We start from the raw sequence: 19,964 nt of genomic DNA on the forward strand, positions 1-19,964 counted from the left end.
TTATTCTGACAACCTGACATTTTGTTGTGATTTTTTTAGTATGTTTTTTGACTTTTTTTGTTTGTGGTTTATATGAATTAATACAGATCAGATCCTAGCCTAAGAAGGAAGTTCAGATATTCAAGTGTGAGAAAACAAGTTTAAGTATCAATAGTCAAAATCCTAAGAAAAATATTAACAAAATGAAAGTTTCTTTGACCAATAACAACTATGATTTTCCTTTTAAAGATTAATTACGGGTTAGCACACAAACCAATGGATATTGTTACATCTTTTTAGTTATATGCTGTTATACATCACTATTGTAACAAAGCAAAAGAAATTGTGTACACACTCATGTGTATGTATGTTCACATTCATAGGCATTCATAAATTTTACATATATGATATAATATAAATATAAAATATAAATATTATAAATATACAATACATAAACATCAAGTAAAAGTGTCTCTACCTTGCCACCACCACAAATGGTACCATCATGTACATAGGTTTCATCCTGGCCGTCAGAGCCTCTTAAATGTGCGGACACACACACATGGCCTCCAATGTAAGTATACTGGACATCGTATTTATCTGTTTGTATGATTTCTGCACGGTCCCAGATACAAGTCACTTTTCCACAGAATACAGCACTGTACAAAGACAGAAAATTGTATATTGTCACTCAGCAGTCTTATCCATTAGTTCAATAGTAATTCAGTGTATAAGGCTGATTCAAAACCTTCAAGCAGACCATTACAGCAAGCGGTTGAGAACATGTACCTGTTATGACAGGCAACACGTGACCTGCCTGCAAACACTAGATGCACCTCTTTGCACACCACACACCACACATGGAAAACGTACAATTTGATGAGTATGTACCTATAATTACAGCGTCCGTGACAGTTTCCGAATCTGTCATTTTGAATATTCACTTCTTGTACACACAAATAATTAGGACCCCTAGCATCTGAAGAAAAAAAAAGAATTTCAACTTTCACATGCTAAAAGTCAAAAAGTAATTTACAATACTTTAAAGTAGAGGATATTTATACTGAGACAGTGTCTTGAAGTGTAAAAATGGGAACAGTGAGTACCAATCAACCAAAAACTACCCAGGAAAAAAATGTATTGTGTTAAGGAGAACTGTCGAAAAAGCCATTCTCTCCCCAAAGCCATACACTAATATTCTACTCTTCCCCCACCAATGGCCTCAACCCTAACTCATATCCTATATGGCTTCAATGTGATAGTCTCTTCCTTTTTGACATGGAAAGGATTTGCTTTGCTTTGCTTTTCAAATATGGGTGTAGATCAATATTTTATAATAAGGCTACAGGATAGATTCATGACTTTAAAATGACAGCAATTTAAAAAATAATCCTCCCCACCAAAAACAAAAAAAAAGAAGGTACATCTCATACGTCTTCCAAATAATTGCATGCACTGCCTATCCAGGTCTCGGCAGATCCCGCCAAAGCAAAAGGCAGTATAGTTGTTGCATGGTTCTAGGTCAGCAGCTTTGATATCGGGCACGCAGTATTCAGACTGTCCATTGCAGAACTCAGGGAAGTCACACAAGTCTGTGCTTTTCCTGCACAGATGCCCTCTTTCAGCCACCTGAGAGACAAAGAACAGATCAGCTTTTGACAGGGTGACTCGGTTCTCCTCTTCCTGGAAGTTAGGTAAGAGAAGATTTCTTTACTCCTTTGAAAGATCATGCCATATGGACAAAAAGTCAGTTGTTTTTTAAAAAAGGAAAGGAAAGGAAGGAAGGAAGGAAGGAAGGAAGGAAGGAAGGAAGGAAGGAAGGAAGAAAAGGATGCAATGATGTTTCTCTACATCATGGGGCCAGAGCTTGTTTGAGAACCATCAAAAAAACAGACTCCCAAAAGATACACAGAACAAAGATAACACTCACCGCTTACTTCAGTTCAAGGATTCATTATTTTTTCTTGTCTATACACCAGGGAACATAATTTATAATATGGTGCCAGTTGTATTCAAAGTGGCCTGTAAGAGTGTCTAAGTGTTGGTTACAAACGTCTTTATCACTAGTACCTGTGGCTAAAGCAGCTGGTCCTATTGATGCCCATCATAGCTTTGCATGTACAGTTGTGGCTAAAATGAAAGCATTAAGGAAAATGCTTGGCTCAAATCTCTGGATTTGGACATGGTCTGGTAGAAGCTCGACTATTTGCAAGAAGAGAATGGGGCCTTCCCCACTCGGAGTCAATAAAGCTGAGAAGAAAATGCATTGCAGCTGTGAGCAAAGCTCTGCTTCTTGTTTCCTATCTTACCAAATGAGTATGGGCTCATAGGTTCTCGCAGAAGCTCTCCCTAACGACCAGCACTCTGCATTTTCACTACAAAAGATGGGCTCATACAGAAGAGCACCACCTAGAGATAAAAGTTAAGACAGGGGCTCTAGCAGGAGAAGTACAGTCTATAGTCAGGTGTGAATGCCCTAGGTGGCCTCTCCATTCAGGCACCTTGGAAACAAAGAACCTATGGCTCTAACCATCGGTTCTCAGAGAAGACACCCTGCCAGAGCCATGCTTCCATGTTTCTCTGCTCCATATACCACTGGCTCACCTGCCCTGATCTCTTTTTATGGTTCTCAGAATGGGATTTGCTATTGATGTTGTGTCAGACAGACCTTGTTACTTCTCATTTTGTTGTACATTATTTGATCATAAAGAACTATGTTCAGACACGACTAAGAAAAATTCATGGCACAGCAATATTGAATGATACAGCAGGCCACAGCTGGAGATGTCTTTGGGACAGTGTCGAAACGTGATAAAAAGCAGAGGTGAGAAAGTGACCCACAGGCTGAAATCAAGGACATAATAGAAATTAGAAAATACCCTTAATATCTACCCCCTGGAGAAACGACACATTTCCCTGAAGAAAAAAAAAAAAAGTGCTCCAAATGATCATCTTCTAATTTTTAAGACTTAGACCAAAAGAAAGCTCTCCAGAGAGAAGACAAATTAAAACATTTGAAGGCTGTTTCCAGCAGCTGGAAAGGCGGTATACTAAAGACTCCTGAAAGGTCTTTACATTTGTGTTGGGGACTTACCTTGCATGTCCTTCTGTCACAGCACGGCCCTGACCCACACGCTGCAGGCTTTTTCAGAGTACAAGTCTCAGGGTTACAACATCCTTTAAGACGACATGTCTAGAGAAGAAAGTACAATCAAGGTAAACACAGGCGTTAGAAATCAGATCAACGACTTTCAGCTCTTTTCAAAGTACCGCTGTGGGGCTGCTTAGTGACCCTTCACTAGTTTGCAAACGTCTCCTAACAGTCGCAGCCCTGCCAACAACAGACCATCCTTACACCGTGGTCTCATAAAGCTATAGGGAGCCAACGGTCTCTAGCGTCCGTTGACACGGTGGCCAACGTCACTGCATAGCGCACTGCACACGGGTGTTTGTGGTGAGCCTCTCACCAGTGAGGTTAATATAGGCACGTGCAGCCATCATCTCTATAGGTCTGCCCGTGGGACAGAGGCAGAGGAATGGTGGTATTTCACTTCATCCTGTGGGTCTCAGCTAGGTCAAGGCTCCTGTGTGTTTTCATCTTTGGGTGTTTGTTTATTGCCGATTTCTTTCAATAAGCCACATGCCTCCAATCATTTGTCACAATACCTTTTAAATTCAAACTGACCAAACCAAACACCTCCTTTGTGGAGCTCTTACAAATTAATACAGTATCTCCCCTTCTTGAAACACACTAGGGAGGGACGGGCACTTGACAACTGGGACCTACCTGTGATGGGAGAGCTGTCCCTCAGTACTCAAGTTCACCAGCCTTCCTGCTTTGAGTCCTACCTTGCCCTTTCTACAGAGAACACAACTGACCCCTTGAAGTCACTCTCCTCTCACTTCTCACTTCTTCTCAACCAACTACGGTACTTGCTCTAGTTGCTCTCTCTTAACCAGGAGCCATAAGGAAAAAAAAAAAAAAACCCACTTCGTTCAGGGAATAAGAAAAACACACACTACGCAATTAATATTCAAAAGCATGTCCTACTTCAGAATATAAATTAAAATTATAAAGTACATGATTAATCATTTCTTCCTAAAGGAGCCAGGGATCATGAATTTGGAAAAGATAGTCTTTTCAACAAGTTCCCCTAAATAATTGGGTATCCATACAGGGAGAAAAAAAAAAAATGCTATCCTGAGTCCGAAAGCTTCTATTTATTAAAAGCTTCAGAACAGAAGATGACCGGGATGATGGAAAACAGTGGTGAGGTGGCTATCATCAAACTGATGAAGTAGTTTATTGCTAATGTTTGATACACTAAACCCATTATCCTGGAGGACAGAAAGAAAAAAAAAACTGTACTGCATTTCCTAAACTTAATGGATCATTCCAATACCTATAGATCAATATCATGTAATTATTTTTAATATATACTTTCTTATCTTATGGAATGTTTCCTACCCAGGAAGGATGGTACTACAATAGCAAGTAATAGATTATTTTAAAATATGCTCTTTTCCAAATGTCCTAATATATACCTATGAGTTTGGATGCAGTTATCCTGCACAGAGGGCAATGCCTCTCCCAGATGCCATAGGTTATCAAACAAAAATCCCCGTCACCAGGTATGAAGTTGTTGGTTGTTGGGCTTTATAGAATCCACCCCCCTCCAAAAAAAATACAGGTCTTTGCCATTGCTCTGTTTTCCAACAGAACCTGACGGAAGGGCCCTGTTTCTGAAGACATGGCATACTTTGTCAGAAGCCATGGAGAAACCAAGCCTGACCTGGGAGTGGCCTCCCTCCTGGCTAGCTTTCCTTGTGTGGAAAGGTGCTGTACGGTGGGAGGTTTAGAGAGCTCATCTTGGTCTGATGGGTCAAAGGTGCATACTTGTTTTGCTCAGCTTAGCTGAAATAGGACAAACAGGATGTTTTGCCAAGAAGAACAGCACACTTGTTACCTCCTTGAGAACAGGGAAGTGGTGTGACTGTCCCTTAAACCCGGGGTACTTTCAGAGAAAGACGTCTGTAACAATGTAGCATTCTTTGCTGATGTTCCTTTGCCTGTTTTTGAGCTGTATACAAGCCCTGGGCAGAATAAACTCAAGGCTGCAGCATTCACTGACAGACCTCCCAAATCTATCCTATGTCTCAGTATGTCACCGACTTTTCTTAATTCTCACACCCCATTTCAGGTACTGTTTGACAGGTCGGTTGGCTCAACACTGTACAGGCGACTGGGGAAAAGCAGTCATCGGCATCCTTCCTCACCTGTGAACCTTGAGAGCTAAAACATTTGGCTTGGTGAGAAAGACACAGTGGCATGAACATTATAGGGGTAACCAGCTATTTTTCTAATTGGGGCTAATGCCTGGCTCTGTGATTGGAGCCAAGAACTCATCGCTGGGCATGTGATAGGCCCTAAGAGAGAACCTATGACTACCATTTTGCCAGTATCAAATTGTCTTCTAAATATTTATCTTTCTTCTGCTTTTTTCCCCCTCTCTTTTTACATGTGGCTTTATTTGTTTTCTTAGTTTGGAGGGTTTTTGTTGTTTTACTGCATTTTTTACTTCTCTTAAAGAAAGAACTTAAAGTTGGGTAGGTCGGGATTAGGAGAGGATCTGGAGGGGTGGTTCTTAACCTGGGGTCTCGACCCCTTGGAGGCGAACGAGCCTTTCACAGGGGTCACACATCAAATACCCTGCATATCAGATATTTACATTACAATTCACAAGAGTAGCGAAATTATAGCTATGAAGCATCAAGGAAAATAATTATATGGTTGGGAGTCACCTCAACATGAGGAATTGTATTAAAGGGTCTCAGCCTTAGGAAAGTTGAGAACCGCTGATCTGGAGGGACGTGGAAGAAGGGAAGAATGTTATCAAAGAATATTTGCACTTGAAAATTATTTTAGATAATTAAAAATATGATAATAAAAAATAAAATCCCCCAAATAATGTTTTGAGAGATAAAAAAATTATTCTGGGATTATAGTATGATTACAACATTTCTCCATTCCTTTCCTCCTTCCAAGCACCTCCATATACCTCTCCTTGTTCTCCTTTATCTTCATGGCCTCTTTTTCCACTAATTATTATTACATGCACATATATATATATGTGTGTGTGTGTGTGTGTATAATAAATATATATTCTTAAATACAACCTTCTCTGTCTATACAATGTTACTTGTGTGCATGTTGTCAGGGCTGGACACTGGTGTTGGATAACCAATTGGTGTGTTCTTCCCTGGGGAAGACTATTTCTTCCACACTCAGTGTTCCATAGTTCTTTGTGTAGAGCTGAGGCCTCATGGACTTCTCCCCCTTTTTTTTTTTTTTTTTTTTTTTTTTTTTTTTTTTTTTTTTTTTTTTTTTTTTTTTTGGTTTTTCGAGACAGGGTTTCTCTGTGTAGCTTTGTGCCTTTCCTGGGACTCACTTGGTAGTCCAGGCTGGCCTCGAACTCACAGAGATCCACCTGGCTCTGCCTCCCGAGTGCTGGGATTAAAGGCGTGCGCCACCACCGCCCAGCTGACTTCTCCCCTTTTGCTTAACACGCTCACTGGTGTCCTCCTCACTCAGCAAATGTTTAGACAGTTATGTGGGTGAGACTTTATGGGTACAACTCCTACATGACTAGGAGAGAGACATCATCTCACAGCAAACTCCCTGGTCCTCTGGCTCTTACAATCTTTCCACCCTCTCTTCCACAATGTCCGCTGAGCCTTAGGTGTGGTAGTGTTCCATAAATAGAGTCATTGGGACTGGCCTCCACAACTCTGCACTTTGATTGACGGTGAGGTAATCTAGGCCCAGAAAGACAAACATCACGCATTATGCAAATCTTCAGATGTGAATATATAGCCTGGAGTAACCACAGCAACCAAGAATGTAAAATGTGAACGTGGAGAGGAGAAGAGGGTTGGGGAGCAACAGGGAGAAATCGCAGGACACAAGGAGCCTAGTAATGGAAACAGGAAAAGGGGCAGTCCTTTAGGGAGGGGGAAGGACACAATACAGAAAGAAGGAGGAGGGTAAAGTAACAATAAGGATGTCCAACAGCCCCACAAGTAATCATACTACTAGCTATTCATCTTTTTTAAAAAGCCACCTGTGATAAACATAATTCTGTGTATAAATATACATATATAGTTTGAATGAACTTTTTCCATCTGGACTGTCAGTGATTCCTCCAAGAGCCAAAGACCATCTAATAAAACCCCCAATACCGAACATGAGAAGCCCGCTTTTGAGTTGTTGGCCAGGACTGTCCAAGTGACTCCTGAAGCATACAGCTTTTTGCTGCTGCTCTTGGTCACCTCCTGGAGGTGGAAAGTAAGTTCCTACTGCCAAAGTCACAGTGCATCTCAGAAACAGGACTCAGGACCCCTGAGCTGGACCTGACCGGAATACCTTTCATCCCAGCACTGGAGAGGCAGAGGCAGGCAAATCTCTGACTTCAAGGGCCAGCCCGGTCTACAGAGTGAGTTCCAGGGCCAGAGCTACAGAGTGAGAACCTGTCTCAAAAGGAAAAAAAAAAATCTCTGGTTATATTGAATCTTTCAGAACTCTAACATGTTCTTCTGCAAATGTCCATTATGCCTAATAGTCTCTCCATGGTTAGCATTCTTACCCAAACACAAAGGGAACCAATGTGATCAGACATTCCATGTAGTTAATCACACACTGAGACGGGACAAATTCATTTGAAGGTGACAGCAAGTAGTGTCAATGCCCTAGACGTTAGTCAGTCTTCAAAATTGAGGGGTAGACCACAGGTGGTAGGTAGCATTAAGTTAAATTCGTTGCTTAGGTTGCTGTCAAATCTTGCACTCAGTCCCTCCACACAGCCCGCGGCGACTTACTTCATTCTAGTAAGCAAACAAACTGAGCACCCAATTGAGAGCTCATCTTTGTAACAAACAAACAAACAAGAACTACTCTGAGCAGTAGAGCTTTGGTCATTTACAAGGTGGCACCAGATGAAGTTGTATTGTCATAAAACAATGTGCGAGTTTCAGCCCAGCGCCTTTGGCAAGCCATGCCTATTCTGTCCATAAAGCTGCTGGCTTGCATGCCTGAGTAGCGCTCTCTGGAGCCCTGCTAGCTCAGAGGACTCCCTAACTCATTGGTTGCTCTTTTCCCCAAATCTGCTGTGCCAAATTTAATGTGCATAAAGTTCTTCTAAGAAAGAGAACACATTTTTAGAGAATCAAGTGGATTTTTTCAAAGGAGACTATTTAAACAAAGCTTTAGTAGATCTCGTCACAAAAGAAGACGAATTGTCTTCAATGGTAATAATCAATATTTCCATACATACATACATGAAGAAGGACAAGTGAAATGGAGACGGTTTTCATTGAAGAAAGGGCAGGAATTTCATTCCTCATTAGCAATACACATTGTAAAGCTGAAATAATCGACAGGAGGGTTGATAAAATTATAGCAATGGTAATGGTAAACAGGAAGTGTCTGGGATTATTTGTGTGACTCCATTGGAGTGAGGAATAAGAACTATGGAATGGCTGTGAACCAGGTCATGTATGCTATTGAGGATAAAGATGAACAAAGGAAGAATTTTATTTAAATGACATTTCATGGACCAATGTAGTCATTCCAATTAGGAATGCCACTGGAGTTCATGATCTGCCTATTAAAGGTAATACAATTTCATCTATGCTACCTTTACTCACAATTTAAATTGGCAAATTCAAAACTACTCAGTTACTATGTGCCATAAACTCTCAGTGTCCCATATTATAATGGAACCAAATCCCTGCATTTAAGATAAACATCAGATATTAGCAAATGTCTAAAAGTTTTTGAAATAAGAACTAACAACCTCACTTGTATTATCAGGTTAGTTACAAATATTATTATCTTGAGACAGGGTTTCCCAACACCGCCCAGGTTGGCCTGGAATTCTCTATCCTCTTGCCTGAGTGCTAGGATTTTCAGGCAACTGCATTACCATACCCAGCCCTCTTCCTTGGTTAATGCAATGGTCCGTCATCTTTTAAAATGATGTCCTCCCCTTTTCCATTACATATAAGCCTACAGGAGGGTATGCGATACACAGTCCAGGTGTTGGGATGAGTTGGGACAGTCTGACTAACCTCTGGTGGGCCACAGTCACACTCCTCTGTATCCTCCACTTGGCCGTTACCACAAACTGCCCCTTGAGGCAGAGCGACAGTTTCTGGCACTGGTTTCTTCTGAAGGCAGTCTAGTTCAGGCTGTGAAGCCAGCTGTTTGAATCCATCCAGGCTGCAACTGCTAAAAACCTTTATGCCTTGGGAGCGTCTAAAAATAAATTAATATTCCTCAGATCAATGAAATGCAACCTCTATCCAAGTCACATTCTTTAATAAAGTATATGAATCCCTTAATATTCACCTGAAAGACAAGCCAAGGAGGAGAGAGAGAGAGAGAGTTGCCTCTAGTTTTAAAGCAGGCCATAACCAAAGCAGTTCATTTTTTGGTGGTGGTGGTGGTGTTTGTTTGTTTTTTTTTTTTTTTTTTTTTTTTTTTGAGACAGGGTTTCTCTGTGTAATTTTGATGCCTGTCCTGGATCTCGCTCTGTAGACCAGGCTGGCCTTGAACTCACACAGATCTGCCTGCCACCAGCGCCCGGCGGTTCCATTTCTTTCAAATGTGATTTGTTAAGATCAATACACAGAAAGTGAAGGGAGCTGGAGCGGTCAGCACCTCAGCTTCAGAGCTCACATGAAATCGCTGCATTAGAGTCAACGAAATTATCACCGCAAGAAGCTCCAAGGAGGGTGTGAGAGTGAGACGGCTGGCCACATCCGCCTCTGCCATGTGGTGGGGAAGGCATTTTCCCCGGGTTTTTCCCTCTTCAGTGCATGAAAACCTCTGGGGAGACTGAAACCAGTACTTCTGGTTGGATGTATTTGGGCACGTGACTTCTCTCCGCCCCTTCATTCGTCACGCAAACTCCCCCTCCCTCCCGAGGATTCCATGCCCCTCAGCGACCCCTCCTCCTGGTCCAAGCTTCTCTTCTCACCTTATCACTTCTCTCAACATTCCCTGCACATAATTTTAATTCTCTTCCACCAACTGAAGGTTTGGACCTTCTAGAACACTTGTCCTTGAGGTCCATCCAACATAATTTATTTAACAGCGTGCTTGAAAAGCCTAATAGACAACTAATAATAAGCCAGATGCAACAAATAAAACCGTTCAGAATATTCCAATGTTTAGTAGTGAAGTGTGATAGCCCAGAGCCTAGGAGTGATTCTTCAACAGCCTCACTTCTCCATGTTAATAAACGTCCATGAATTATTATGAGAACACCCGTCTCCTTCAGAGACTGTGTTTGGACTCCCTCTGGGGTTTTGCACATTCACTCTGCAGGGCACATTTAATTATCCACGCTGTGCAAATTGATCGTGCGTTGTTTAGTTTATTATGAAATCTCCCGTTCTGCAAACACTCGCTTTCCGCCCCAGCACCTCGGGTTCTGTCCTCCGCCTCTCTCTCATCTCCTTATTCTTTCCCTGAATCTGACTGTTTAGCCAGGTTGCACTTGACTTTGTTTCCCTAGCCTATAATATTCTTCCTTGTAGTCTCAGTAGTTTCTAAATTCTTTGTAACCTTTTATCTCCCTCTGCCCCGATGTACACAGCGAAATCTCCTGATTCACAGGCCTGTTGAGCCCTCACGCCTTCCGCTGTTTATGCACTGTTGCATCTCTTCCACAGAAGCATATGGCCAAGGCTACGACCGTTAAGAACTGGGAAGTGTGTGTTCTCTCCTGCCCTGAGCTCATTCTCGTCCATGTGCTTTACATAATTGCTCGGGCATTCATTTAAACTGTTCTTGGTCAAGTTAGACGGTGACGAAGAAGTGTATGTCTGGACATACAAGGATTTCCTAAGTGTCTACAGAGATCTGATCTGGAAAAGCACCTTACATTGCCGAAGGATTCATTATGCACACACTTCCTGGGCAGAAGCAGTTGTAGACGTCGTCATAGGCCAACCCCAGGTTAATTCCAAGCAGCTGGGACAGAACAACAGCAAAGCCCTCCACGGTTAATGTCTTCGGGTGCTAGAGAGACAAAAAGAACAAAATTATTGAGTCAGTTCTTCCTCTCCCTTTTCCTCCTCCTTCCCCCTCCTCCCTACACCTCCCCCCTTCCCCGTCCTCCTCCCCCCTCCTCTTTCACCCCATTCTTCCTGTTTGTTTTTGTCAGGCTTTTTTTTTTTTTTCTTTCCGATAATGGTACCTAAACTACAATGCAAATTCAAGAAAATGGAATAGCAAAACTTTTAAGACTGTAAAGGTAAAAAAAAAAAAAAAAAAAAAGGAGCAAATTGTGATATTCGTTTTTAAGCAATAATCTTTTAGTCCAATTGAGCTGACATGTAGGAAAATTAAGATTGCTACATAAAACCTTAAATTTATGGCATATTATTAAATACAATTCAAACAAGCATAAAGACATTTAGGGAAGTAGAATAATTTTAGTGACTATTTTTAGGAAAAATTTAATTGGCAATCAATTTTTACTTTAAAAATTGTCTGAGGAAAATTTTAAAAATGTAAACAAAAATTTTCTTATAATTACTTTATAATTGACTTAAATTTAATATTTTAGCCAAGTGCAATGGTAAACAAAAAAAAAATCTATGCAATATACATGTAATGAAAGAGAATCAAAGGGAACCTCCAAGAGTTAAGGACACACACAAGAGAGGGATTGAGGACAGGAGAGGTCAAAACATCTAGATTCTATAGAGTGTGCATCCCCAAGGAAGACAGGAAAAAGTCCATGTAAATAAACAAATAAAAATGGCAGGTGAAATCTTTCCCTACTACAAACTATTTTGAATATCAATGAATTCAAATCCCCAATAAAGGTGTGGATTAAAATCAGAACAGCTACATGAAAAAGAGCATTCACCTGGATCCTTATATTTACTCTATCTAAAAACTAGCTGAAAACAAATTCAAGACCTAAGTGAGAGACTCACAACTATTAAACAGAAGAAAACAGGGAAACGATTCAGGACACCCACACCGTCATCCCCACAAAGGATGAGGGCAAAGGCGAACGCGGGAAAGAAGAATCTACCGCTGTCTCAAACGTCCCTGTTTCAACGTCATGATAAAACCAAAGTAAAGACAAACACACCCAGGAATAGGGGGAAAAAAAAACATTTACAGACCACATGTCTGACAAAGGATTAACATCCAGGATGTAGAGAATGCCCACAACCCTACAGCAAAGCATTAACTTACTTAAAAAAATAAGTCAAATACTTGAATAGCTATTTCTCTGGTAATACGTGCTAAAGTCTATCAAGTATATGAACTGGTACTGCATCATTTGCGATGGCAAAAACACAATCTAAAAAGCAAGGAGAAGATATAACATCATGCACATAGGCCTGTCTCTATTAACTAAAACAAAGTAAGTTTGATTGACTCTGCAGCTAATTGTATGTTGGTGACACTATTATAGACTGGTATAGCCTCTATCAGAACCAATATTATAGTCCCACAAAATATTAATAACAAGACCGATACATAATTCAGCAAGCTGACTTCTGGGTATGTAGTAGTAAGTGTGTTACTTTTGTTTATGTTGCATTTGTTTAACTCTGTGAAGCTGTGTTACTGTGCCTGTCTAAAACACCTGATGGTCTAATAAAGAACTGAACAGCCAATAGCAAGGCAGGAGAAAGGATAGGCGGGGCTGGCAGGCAGAGAGTATAACTAGAAGGAGAAAACTGGGAGAAACAAAGAGAAGATAGAGGAGTGAAGAGGAGAAGGAGCCAGAGAAGAGAAAGACTCCAGGGGCAGTCACCCAACCAAGCAGGCCAGAGAGTCAGAGTCAGCCGGGCGGTAGTGGTGCACGCCTTTGATCCCTGCACTGAGGAGGCATAGCCAGGAGGATCTCTGTGAGTTCGAGGCCAGCCACCCAGCTACACAGCCAGCAAGCCACAGAGTAAAAGTGAGATCTACGGAAGTAAAAGAATGGGAAAAGCCCAGAGGCAAAAGATGGATGGGATAATTTAAGATAAGGAAAGCTGACGAGAAACTAAGCCAGGCTAAGGCTGGGCATTCACATAAGCCTCCATGTGTGAATTTATTTGGGAGCTGGGTGATGGGCCCCCAGAAAGAGCAAAAACAAACAACAACACGGGTATACACCTAGACTGACCCATATTAGGACCTCAAAGAGATGTCTGCCCTATCGTGTGCAGTGTAACAGGGCGCATAGCAACAAAGGCAGGGAAATAAAAGAAAGATCTGTTGAGAGAATAGATAATTAACTCGGTCACTTTAAAGGAAATCTTGTGTACACTATGGCAGAGATGGAACTTAAGTACATTGTACTGCTTGCAAGAACTCTGTCCTAGAAAAGACATGTGCTGAACCATCCCACTTACATGTAAACCCCAAAGTTATTAAAACAATGGAAACAGAACATAGAATGAGCATCACTTGGGACAGGGGAAGGGTTGCTTGATTGATGTGGAGGCTTATTTTTAAAAGGTGAATATATCTTGAGACTTATTTCACACTAAGGTGAATACAGTTAACATCACAGACTCGTTAAAATTGCAAATTTAGTGTGTTTCCCCGGAAACCAAACCAACTCTTTTGTTTTTATTAAGAGATTTTTCTATTCATGTTACATATCAACCTCAGATTCCCCTGTCTTCCCTCCTCTCAGCCCCCAGCCTTCCCCCCCCAATCCACCCCCCCATTCCCACCTCCTCCAAGGCAAGGTCTCCCATGGGGAGTCAGCAGAGCCTGGTACATTCAGTACAGGCAGGTCCAAGCCCCTCCTCCCTGCACCAAGGCTGTGGAAAGTGTTCTACCATAGGCCCTAGATTCCAAGTAGCTGGCTCATGCACTAGGGACAGGTCCCGGTCCCACTGCCTGGGGGCCCCCTAAACAGTTCAAGCTAAACAACTGTCTCACTTTTCCAGAGGGCCTAGTCCAGTACCATGGGAGTTCCTCAGCAAACCAAGTCTTTTATAAGTTACAACATTAAAATCCTTAAAAAAAAAAAAAAAAACTGTTAGCAAAATTCAGGAAAAGTATACAATAAATACATCCTGTGTCTTTTTATTCAGGGACAATAGAGGGCATACCAGAGCGATTCCTGCTGTAAACTTTGGGTTGCAGACCATGCCGTGATATGTTGCTCCCACATAATCAGGATAGTCCTTATACCTAAATTAAAATTTTACGTCAGTGCACTTGTTTCAAAACGTTGCTAGAAAGAACATTTAAACAATGGATTTCTGAAAGTTCTGCATCTTTAAAACATGGTATTCATCACACAATATGCTTTATGCTAACAACCATTCATTAAGTAGTAGAAACACACATCGTTATGTCCTCCATACTTCATAGGAATTTAAGTTAAAAATGATGCTTAAGGTTCTATGATACCCAATCCAAAACCTAGAGGAGCGTAGTATTTCCATCCTGTTTCTCAATATCCCCATCACTAGATGGATATTGATGCTAACATCTGAAGACCAGAGTCATCTATTGTCAGGCTTTTCATGTATTGAACAATCTTAAAATTGTACACGGTGTTGGACCAGAGGAAAGGGAGAGAGAAAGGGGCACCAATAAAAAAGAGGTGGTGTGCAGAAATTAGTTCACTAGTGTTGCCTTCACATACCCAACCCTGGCCTTGAACCTAATAGGAAGCAAGAGAAGGCATGTGGTTCCTTTTATATCTCTTAAAGTCTTCATGAATAAACTTCTTACAGTAACGTGTAAAATGATTACGTGAGTGAGTAATGCTAAAACCCACATAAAGACTCTTGAAAGCCACAGAGCAAGTGGCTAAAAACTACATCTTAGGTCACTATAGAAACCCTGGAGAACAGAAGCCACAGGTGCGGGGAAGTGGCCGGTCCATTTCAGTTATTTACCTTTCGAACCAACGACATGGGCAATTATTGCATTCATCGCGTTAACATCATGGTATAACCATTTCCCAGTGAGGTCTTTATAAACACAGAGGCCCGTGTTCTCCCTGCTGCTTTTCATAACACACCTTAGTGCTGAAGTGAAATGGGGTGACGGACGGGGTCTGGGGGGGACTGCGTTTGACGATGTGATCAGAGCTTTACGTTTTGCTTACGCCGGCACAATTACAGGAACACAACTTCAGCAGCTGACGTGAAATAAGTAGGCAAGTCCCCCTCGGCGCAGACAAGGCACTCACAGGAGTAAGTACGTGATATCCTGGGCTCTTCCGGATGCTTGCTTTTGTTTCCACAGCAGAAACCTTTGCAGAACTTCGTCAGCATCTCCGTCTGTTTCTATCTTATTTTGGTCTGACCAGATCTCTAAAGACGTTAACATCACAGTCATCTTCAGCTGGGAAAACATCTGGAAAGGGGGCACACCTTCAGTCGGGGATTACATTCCACTTATTGCTTTGAGGAGGTAACCCAACTCATGGATCAAAGTGCTGGGGGGGACACGCACGCAAACCGTGTTAGTGGGTTAACGTTAGTCTCTTCAACAAAAACGGAAGTACTCACGGTGTTAATGAGACCGAAGATATGAACAACTTTCTGAACTGCAACTCCCAATTCAGAGCCCATATGGCCAAACTGAAAGACAAGGTGGTTTCTCAATTACTAGTATAACTGATTAAACAATCACTCGTTAATAGTGTCAAATATAAAAGTTAAAATGATGCCGCACTCAACTGAGGAAACAGAGTAAAAATGTGTTCAAATGGGCTGTCAGTTAATCCTCCGCGTCTGTAAACTTCTCCTAATCATTGTCCTTACTGTGCTTGACACCTAACCCTAGGGTCTTAATGAGACTATTAATTGAGACTATTCAAAGGGGTAGCTGTGATTCACTTCCTCTTTACGGGCACGGAAATGAAGACCGGATGCACTATAAGGGCGGAATCAAGGAGTCCGGTCGCTGACTCACTAAGACCACATTCACTTTTCTATCATAAATCTTCACTCCAATCAAAGAAACACAGCATACATCCCAGCTACAGAGCACCCTTTCTCAACAGAGTCCAATAGTGCACAACTAACTACCAGCGTATACCATCACTTAAGGAAACAATAATCAGAATACTGCCTGCAAATATTGTCTAGGCTTGTGTATTAGTTTAATTTACATGATTACTTTTTAGTAGCAAGCAAATTAACAGTGGAGACATATATGGTATGGACCACCAAGGCCAACGTTAGATGTAATATGCACACAAAGGAACTTGTGAGTAGCAAGGGCAGACTATGCATAAAACACTGAGCCATGTTTAGCCATAGCTCTTTAGATAGAGCACACAGTCTTCCTAAGATCAACTGTGTGGATACCATGCAATAGAGCGCTCAGCTGTACAGAGACGGGGATGCTGCTGTGTTGTTGTGCATAGATTTTAACGTCACCTGCCCCTGGTGCCATTGAGAACTTGCTTTCAGATTCAAACAGAGACCGCCCAGATGACGACAGAAGACCCTGTGGCGGTGACACAGGTGACGGGAACAAGGCTGCTCTGTGACGTTTTCTTGTTACAACTTTCTGAAAGTTGAATTGTTTAATTTTTTTTTTTTCTCTCCCAAACCCAAAACTGTTGGAAAGGTGAAAATGCCCAACACTGAAAGGCTAAGACAGTTTCAGGTGAGCAAAGGCGGCAGACACTTCCCCAAGCTCAGGGGAAAGTGAGCGATGCACACCTGGTAATGGTGCTTAATGGAATGCTTTGAACAGGGCTGTTTTGTACGGAACGGGAGATACAGTCTGATCGCAGCAGGTGGGAACCAATACGGAGACTTACGAATGGACGATGTGCAGGGAGGGAAAGACTCAACCCTAAATGGGATGTCTCCATCAAATCCCTTCCCTCAGGGCTAGGGGAGGCAGAAAGAGTGTAAGAGCCGGAGGGGTGGAGGACGCCAAGAAAACAAGGCCTTCTAGACACAGCAGGACCTATGCACATATGAACTCTCAGAGACTGAGGCAGCATGCACCAGGCCTGCACGGATCTGCCCCAGATGGGGTCCCAGTGCTGAGAGAAGTGGACACATGTCCCCACCCCTCACCCCAAAGCTGTCTCCAATTGGTAACCCTTTGCAAATGAAAAATTAGTCTTCTCCAATGGAGTCTCACTGTGTAAACAAACCACCCTTAAGGCTAAGCCCCATGCCCAGCAGTAGATGGCCAACACAAAATGAACTCAACAGCATCTTTGGAGGTTCTTTATCTCATAATATATATCTGGGCATTTTTTTTCTTCTTTTTGCTTTTTTTTTTTTAATATCACAAGTTCTTTGGATATATTATGGCTTCCAGTTTGGGGTTTTTATAGGATCTCTATGTGTGCACCGTGTGTGTTTCTGGGTCTATATATGTTTCTTGTAGGGTTGTGTTAGCTTTTTTTTTTCTTCTGTTTTATTCTATTCTGATTTTTGTGGGTTTTTTTTTTAAATCTTACTTGATTTATAATTATTCTTTAGATGCCTGCTTGTTTCCAAGGAGAGACTGAACAGGTGTGGATTTGGACAGGAGGGGAGCAGGGGAGGACCTTAGAAGAGTTGGGGAAGGGGAAACTGTAATCAAACTGTATTCTAAGAAAAAAAATATATTTTCAATACAAGAAAAATAGAAACTGGAGTTTTAACTAAAATCATTTATTTTGGAGATGGCACATGTTAACATTAACTAAGACAAAATCAAAATGGCTGGCTAAGTGAGAGTCCAGTGTGGTGAGGCAGAAGGTTTTGGAATGAATCCACACCATGAGACTAGCATGACTCCATGAAGAAACCCATGGGGCTGGATGCTAGGAACCAGAGAGTGACGAGCTGAGAAAGAAAGTCAGTGCTAGATGTGAAATAAGATTAGCCCCGTGGGAGGAAAGGCAGTGGGCAAATACTTTCTGGAGAGGACAGTGCAGAGTGCCTGGGGGGCTAATGAACGGCCATTTCATCTTTAGACCGTGGAGCTTCCACTCAAGGCGCCAGGTAACTATGACACACAAAACAAGCTCAGATCAAGTAGATCTTTGGAAATGTGATCCAATGTAGTATTTAATGAATTAACTTCTGGTATAATGGAAATGAGATCTAGTCTCAGTAAGAATTGAGGCACACCGGCTAGTCTCTCTGCTAAAGTCAGAGGGGCTTAGAACCTGTGCATACAGAATCACACGCCATTGCTCCAATACCCTCGTGCCAGTATAAGGACAAGTGATGACATGTCGTTGTGCACTGCCATGCTCTGGTACACTTTTTGAACAGAGGGAAAAAAGATGTTTATCTTTTGAACAAGGTCTTATGGTACCCGGAGTGGTAGGAAATGCAGTCTTTCTGCCACACCCTCCTAAATGCTGGGATTACTGGCACGTGTCATCATGACTGAAACTTGAACAGAGTAAAAAAAAAGTTTGTATTAAACAGTGAAAAGTAGACTAGAAAGACAGCTCAGCAGTCAAGAGCACGTAGGTCCTGAATCCAAATCCAATCCTCAAAATTCACACGGCAGCTCCCAGCCATCTCTAACTCCCGTCCCAGTGGATCTGCCTCCCTCTGCTGGACTCTGGGAGTACTGCATGCACATACTGCACACAATGCAGGCAAAACACCCATCCCACAGAACAAAGCTAACATTGGGGGAGGGGGGCGATTTAAGTTTCATATTCACAATCCTCACTCTCTACAAAACAAAGATCTCAGGAAGACAGGTCATTCCTACCATGGCTTTATCCACGATGACCTTCACACTCAGCGTCCTTTTCCTCAGTGACACATTTGAACCTTTCTGTGAAACAATAAAAATGTCAATATAATAAAACCTTCGATCAGGTACACATATGTCTGTTAAGAATACTGATTTAGTACCGTTTACTGTACTTATTTTAGTAACGTGGACGGTAGATACATTCTCTAGTCTTGGGAGTCTTTAAGGTTAAATGCTCCGATGACAGTGTGACTGGGAAGAGACCTTGGCTATTTTACAGAGATCCACTTGCTTCTGCCTCTGGAGTGCGGGGATTAAGGGTGTGAGCCGCCACACCAGGCCTGACCTTGGCTGTTTTAAAGGTGCTTCATTTTGATGAGTTTTTCTACCTTTGCTGAATGTATTCCATTGAAGATAAGATGGTATGGAATTACTCATTATTTATTTTAAAAAGGAAATATATTAGCCATATTATATCTTATTACTGATTTGATTTGTGGCTTCCTGAACATTTTTTGTAACAAGGCTTATTTATTTCAGCAAACATTTAATATTTGATAACATGAAATGTGCATATATATATATATATATATATATGTGCACATATATATGTATGGAGTTAGCTTCTGTGATCATAGAGGTCAGTTAGTCCAATGTCTAGAGAGGAATCCAGAAACCTGGAACTGTTCCAGTTCCAGAGCTCTCAGCTGCCTACCTAGAAGGACATGACATTGAGGTTCCAGTTGGATCCAAAGACTACTCTGTATGAGGGTAAGTTTTCTTCTTTTCAGCCTTCAACTGATTTGACAAGGTCTTCTCTTGTGCGATGGAGTGCAACCCAATTTACTCCAAGTGAAGCAATGTCATTCTGACTCAAAGACACTCAGTACCCTATTTCCCAACTCTGGAGTCTTCTTGGCCCACCTATATTGACATGAAGAATGAGCTACTGCTTGGGTGTGGCTCTGGCCATCCATTAATGACTAGTGTATCCAGCAAACAAGCATGTAAAAGTTGAGACGGGCGTGGCAGTTTAATTCGACTAGCAAACACCCAGGGTTTTTGTTTGTTTGGTTGGTTGGTTGGTTTGGTTTGGTTTGGTTTTTCAAGACAGGGTTTCTGTGTAGTTTTTGGTGCCTGTCCTGGATCTCGCTCTGTAGACCAGGCTGGCCCAATTTCAGGTAAGCACCAAAACTACACAGAGAAACCCTATCTTGAAAAAACAAAAAAGAAATGAACTTATTTAGCCACTGATGATCAA

General features: G+C 41.8%; 1 protein-coding gene across 3 annotated transcripts in view; it reads right to left on the minus strand.

Annotated features, from left to right (window-relative positions):
* Positions 1–19,964, minus strand: part of LOC114705736 (A disintegrin and metallopeptidase domain 3-like) — a 47,246-nt gene that overhangs the window by 15,182 nt on the left and 12,100 nt on the right. For all 3 annotated transcript variants that reach the window (XM_037211648.1, XM_037211647.1, XM_037211649.1), the window contains exons 7-16: positions 18,719–18,784; positions 15,538–15,609; positions 15,216–15,382; positions 14,122–14,203; positions 10,926–11,062; positions 9,106–9,292; positions 3,074–3,172; positions 1,413–1,608; positions 871–958; positions 458–638 (exon numbers count right to left, since the gene is read on the minus strand). In XM_037211648.1, the coding sequence (XP_037067543.1) occupies positions 458–638; positions 871–958; positions 1,413–1,608; positions 3,074–3,172; positions 9,106–9,292; positions 10,926–11,062; positions 14,122–14,203; positions 15,216–15,382; positions 15,538–15,609; positions 18,719–18,784 (1,275 nt within the window). The remainder of the gene's footprint in view (positions 1–457; positions 639–870; positions 959–1,412; positions 1,609–3,073; positions 3,173–9,105; positions 9,293–10,925; positions 11,063–14,121; positions 14,204–15,215; positions 15,383–15,537; positions 15,610–18,718; positions 18,785–19,964) is intronic.

Source organism: Peromyscus leucopus, chromosome 17 (assembly GCF_004664715.2).
Source record: "Peromyscus leucopus breed LL Stock chromosome 17, UCI_PerLeu_2.1, whole genome shotgun sequence".
In the NCBI taxonomy this organism is placed as follows: Eukaryota; Metazoa; Chordata; class Mammalia; order Rodentia; family Cricetidae; genus Peromyscus; species Peromyscus leucopus.